Source organism: Geospiza fortis, unplaced genomic scaffold (assembly GCF_000277835.1).
Source record: "Geospiza fortis unplaced genomic scaffold, GeoFor_1.0 scaffold47, whole genome shotgun sequence".
In the NCBI taxonomy this organism is placed as follows: domain Eukaryota; kingdom Metazoa; phylum Chordata; class Aves; order Passeriformes; family Thraupidae; genus Geospiza; species Geospiza fortis.
Window position 1 is genome coordinate 604,550 of NW_005054569.1, and position 5,106 is coordinate 609,655.

At 49.1% G+C, this 5,106-nt stretch overlaps 1 protein-coding gene across 1 annotated transcript in view; it reads left to right on the plus strand.

The window, feature by feature from the left end:
• Positions 1-3,282: 3,282 nt before the first annotated feature.
• The window catches only part of FRMD7 (FERM domain containing 7), an 11,717-nt gene continuing 9,893 nt past the window's right edge, over positions 3,283-5,106 (plus strand). The window contains 1 exon segment of the mRNA XM_031064203.1: positions 3,283-3,339. Coding sequence (XP_030920063.1) covers positions 3,283-3,339 — 57 coding nt within the window.

Consider the following 5,106-nt stretch of genomic DNA (forward strand, 5'->3'; position numbering starts at 1 on the left):
CCCTGTTCACAGTGCTGGTGCCATGCCTTGGGTTCATTACCCAGCTGGGATAGCCTGGGTTGTGGGTCTGGAGCTGTTCAGAAGGATTTTGGCTGTGCCAGAGCTGCTGTCAGTAGTGCAGCCAAAAGCTGCATTGCTCTCTGGCCCTGCAGCTGGGGGAACTCTGGCTGGGTGGGGAGGGAGCGTGGATGTTCTCCTTGCAGCTCCAGCTGAGGAAGGAGAGATGAAATGTGAGTGTATGAAAGGTCACAGCTGACCAAAGTCCAGCTGGGTGAGTCCTGCCTGGCATTTCAAGTGTGCATTTCTGTCTGCTCAGCAACGAGCTGGGTGTGGGTTCTTGCCTCTTGGACTGTGGTGTTTGAAATCCCCTGGCAGGTCTCTATTCAATGACTTTATCTATACATCTCAATTTCCTTCCTCTGAACCATATTTGAAGATAAACATGACAAAGTCTAAGGGACAGCAATGCACAGTGATGCTGGGGTACCATGTCATGTCCCTTCTCTGCCGCAGTTTGCTCTCTCACAGCCTGCTCCTCTCTCAGGAGGCAGTGGGGACGTTTGGGACATTTCCTTGCCCATCCCCAGCCCCAAACCAGGACAGCAGCTCTGCCCTGGCTGGCTCAGTGCCCAGTGACAGTGCTTACCCTTCCAGGAGGCTCTGCAGGGTGTAGCTGCAGTGCTCAGCTCTCTGCCCTGGCTCTGCCCTCGCTCCAGCACCGACAGGGAACAAAGGAGAAACACCCAAACATTTCTCCTTGGGAAAAGCGGCAACGGGGTTTGGGAGGAAGGAAACTTCTTGGTTCTTGCTCAGATGCACTCAGTGGAAGAAAATCCTTCCTGGGAGAACTGGTGCAACACAGGATGGTGCTAGCAGGGTCCAGAGTATTTAAAACCAAGGGCTGAGCAAGGAGCCCTGAAGCAGAACTCACTCCACCATGCTGCTGCTCAGGCCCCTCTGTGCTCTGGTGCTGCCGCTCGGGGTCCCCTCCCCACCTGCCACTATGGCTGTGCTTGCCCTTCATGGCTTCTGTGCTTTCCTGCTCCATTCTCACATTTTCCCTGCCCCTGCAGATAAGGAGGACATACATACCAGGCTGGACTGTGGCATTGGCTCAGGCCAGGAGCCAGAATTACTCCTGGTGCTCCCCTTGTGTGCTGCTCCAGCTGTCCCCCAAGTCACCTCCAGAAGAAGGAGACAGGTGGGGATGAAACAGGTTTCTCATCTGCTCAGACAGCAACAATCTCCAGGCCCAAGCAATCCTTGCTTGTCCCACATCTCTTCTTGCTGTCCTTTAGTATCCTATTCCAAAAAGCTCTTGTTAATGTAGTTTGATCCTGTTTGCTGTCTCCATGCTGTGTCCATGGATAGCTTTATAGGGTGGTCAGAGGTCCTGTCTGACCCAACACAGCCTTATTCCTTCATAGCAAGGTAGTGAAATAAACCCTTTTCTTCTGCCCACAGCCTGACTGGAAGGTGCCCAGCTTCCAACAGCATCTGTGGAGTCCAGGGATCAGTGCCCTGGCATGCCAGGAGAGCCTGTAGCAGGGAGACTTGGCTTCTTCTGGGCTTTGGGGCTCCTCTACTGCACCCCATACATCTCTCCTGCCAGCCCAGTGTCCCCACCGTGCTCCCAGTGCGGAGCTGTGCCTGTGATGTGAGAGCCACTCACAGGAGAGCTGCTCCTCTCCTTGTGCCCGTCAATATTTGACAGCACAAACATTTTAAGCTGCAGAGGGAGAGTGCACTCAGCCCCCCCAGATGGTTTGTACGTGGTGCTGCCCTTCTCCTGTGACACAAAGAGCTCAGAGCCCAGGGCCACGAGCAGAGCTGGGTTTGGTCCTTGATGTGGGGCTGGCACAGGGGCACAGCCATCCCCTCCTGGAGCACAATGGACTCAGCTGATTTGTGGAGCAGCTTCATGGGGAAAGGCAGGTTGGCTTTGATTTTGGTCTTGGTTAGCAGAAGACTTACACATTTTTCTGTGGATAAAGAGCTCTATTGTCTTTCTCTCTGCACCAGAGATGACAAGGTATCATGTTGCCCTGATGGCCTCTGTCTTGATATCATCAGGAATATTTGGGAAGTTTAAGAGAGGTCATGGCAAATGGTCTGGAGTGACTTACAGTGCAAGTTTCAGTAAGGGAGCACCAAGCAAAATCTCTGCAGCACTAAATGCGGTTTTTTTTTTGGTTTGCTGAGCCATGTTTCTATCACTCTGGGTCCCACAGGATCGTGTGTGGTTGTGACTTTTTCCAGCAGCAATAATGATCTCCTATGCCAGTCCAGTGCCTGCCTTTGGCACTGCTCAGTGCATTTATTTCTGAAAGGGGGGCTCCTGCCCAAAGGTGCTTTCACCCAAAAGCTCAGTGAGATGGTCTCTGATGGGTGAGAGGAACCAGAGGGGTCAGAGAGCTCCTCATGCTCCTGCCCACCTGGGGCAGAGGAGCAGCACAGGCATCCCCAGGCACCCAGCACAGAGCAGCCTGGGCTGAGCTGGGCTCTGAGGGCGGCTCTGGCACTTCAGGAGGAGCTGATGAGTGGGGACGTGGGCTGTTCAGGTTTGAACTGGGAACCAGGGTGTCTCAAAGGCTTGTGAGACTTCACTAAGCTACTCAGCCAGGGTGTGAGCTGGGAATTAGGAGCAGGTTCTCCTCTGCCTCTCCAGGAAGGATTCACAACTGGTTTCAAGTCCAGTTGGAAACATTTTCCAGTCTCTGGTGAAGTACATCAGCCCATCCACACATCACTCAGTGGACAGGACATGATCTGCCCACCCCATGGAGCCAGCACAGCTGCCAGCAGCTGCTCTGCCAGTGCACCTTGACCAGAGCAGGGCAAGGGTGGCACTCACTGCTGGGTGGCTTTGGCAGGGGAGATGCTCAGCTCTTCTCCCCTGGCCCATGGCACCAAGCGTGCGCTTGCTTTGCCCTCTCACTGCTCACCACCAGCTGTAAGAGCTGAGCTTTTATCTCAGCCCCATTACTGCCAATCTCCCCCCTATTAATACACCCATAATTCACAGGCAGAAAACATCTTTTATTGCAGTGGTGACATTTAAATCAAGGGAGGTATTGGTTTGTCAGTTTGGGTTTTTTTTAATTAGTTTTTAGTCAGTCAGCTCATTTGCTCCAGTCTCTGCTCCACATCTGTGAGTGCAGCCTTCTCCATCCAGCTGAGAGGGAATTATGTGTGCAAGAGGAGTCAGGGCTCCCTTCCCAGCTCCCAGCTCACACTGCTAGCACTGCCGTGCCTGCTGCACACCCAGCTGCCTGCCCGAGGATGCTGCACCTCAAAGTCCAGTTCCTGGATGATTCCCAGAAGATCTTTGTAGTTGATGTAAGTGGGTACCATATTCTTACTGATTTTTTTGGTGTTAATTATTAAATCGTTGCTGCTCTGAAGGATTGCATGGTCTCTGATAGATTCTTGTTTTCAGCTTTAAAAAAAAAAAACCCAGCAAACAAACCAGAAAACCAATCTCAAATACAAAATGAACCTTTCTAGAACTAATTAGTAAGTGTTTTTTGGTATCAATGTATTCCTGTGCTCCCCTGTTATTGGCATTATTTATGAAGAAGGAGGAATGGCTTTTACTTACCTGATGTGATCTTTAGTAAATCAGTTAAGTGATGGTGTTGAGTTCCCTCATTTGTCTGGCTGCCAGTGTAAACATTCAGCAAGGAAGAAAAGTCTGGGAACAGAATAAAAATAGCATATTTATCCAAGTTATCCCTGTTGAGAAACATCTGCACACATCTGCTCCTGGGCATTCAGCTGTAAAAGAAAACTATGTGGTTTTGTTAATAGCTGAGTAAAAAAACTCTGTCATATTTTCTGCATGGCAGTGTCCCACAACACATTGTGATTAATAATTCACATTTAAAAAATGCTAGCTCTGAACTAGGTATAAAATATTAAGTATTAATATCTATGGTGTTAGATTTATGCATATGTGTATAGATAACTGAAAGCAGGTATGTCTTGTCTGTGTGTTAGAAGCATCTTTTTACAAGTGTGATTGCACATTTACTGTTGGTTAGTGTTTAATAATGACAGTAGCTAATTGAATTAGCTAATTCAAGTGGATTTGTTCTGGTACTTACCTGCATCTCCTGTGGGAGCAGAGTGTTTAATATAAAGTGGGGTTTTTTTCAAGTTCTGTTGCTTTTCTTCTGCTGCTCTCTTCCGTGGTTTATAGCACAGCCTGAGAACTGCTCTCTCAGATGCACAGCTCCATTTCTTTGTGACAGTATTTTGCACAAAAGAGGATTATAAAGCAATTCCATGCCTTGACACAGTATGGAAGTTGTTTGATTTAGTTTAATTAATCTATCCTAGTCCAGGAGTCAGCTTAAAAATGAGACTGGTCATTTTAAAATGCCTCCTTCTCCTCCCCCCATTGATTAGATCAGGTCATAGTGAGACACAATTCAAAAGATGCTTCTCCTACAATGTTGCTGAATTTTTTTCCACCTCTGTTTTCTTATTTGCTCAAAAGGCAGCACTATAGCTCTGCACGACATGTTATTGCAGCAAATAGCTTCCATTAGAGGAACTCCTGGTCATTTCCTTTTTTAGCATGGAATGGCATTGGAAACCCCTTTTAGGCATTTCATGCATTTGCTGCTGCTGTGTGGGTACAATAAATGAGTAGCTGAATTAGTGACTTCTCCAGTACAAAAGGAGTGCTTTGGGCTAAGTTTTGAGCAGATATTTTAAGCAACTCTTCCTAAACCCCTCCTGACTTTGGGAAGCTCTTTTGAATGAGGAGTACTTCAGTATAATGGGGGAGGGAAAGGACAAAAGAGGGAAAACACAGAGGGCTGACTGCCCCTGCACCTCACACAGTGTAAACATCTCTACCTGCCTCACGTGGGTGTCACAGCTGCTGGCATGTGCAGCAGGGTCTCCTTTCCAGGCTGCTTGCATGAGAACAAGTTCCTTTCCAGGTGCTGGATGCTGACCCAGGGAGGCTTCTGCCTCCGTCTGCATCGGCTGGGACCACTGAGTTCCCAGGATGTCCTTCAGCTGAGCTCTGGTTCCTGGGATAACGGGTCTGAGCCCTCGGGGCAGGGCAGAGAGGGGCTTGGCACATCTCTGCAT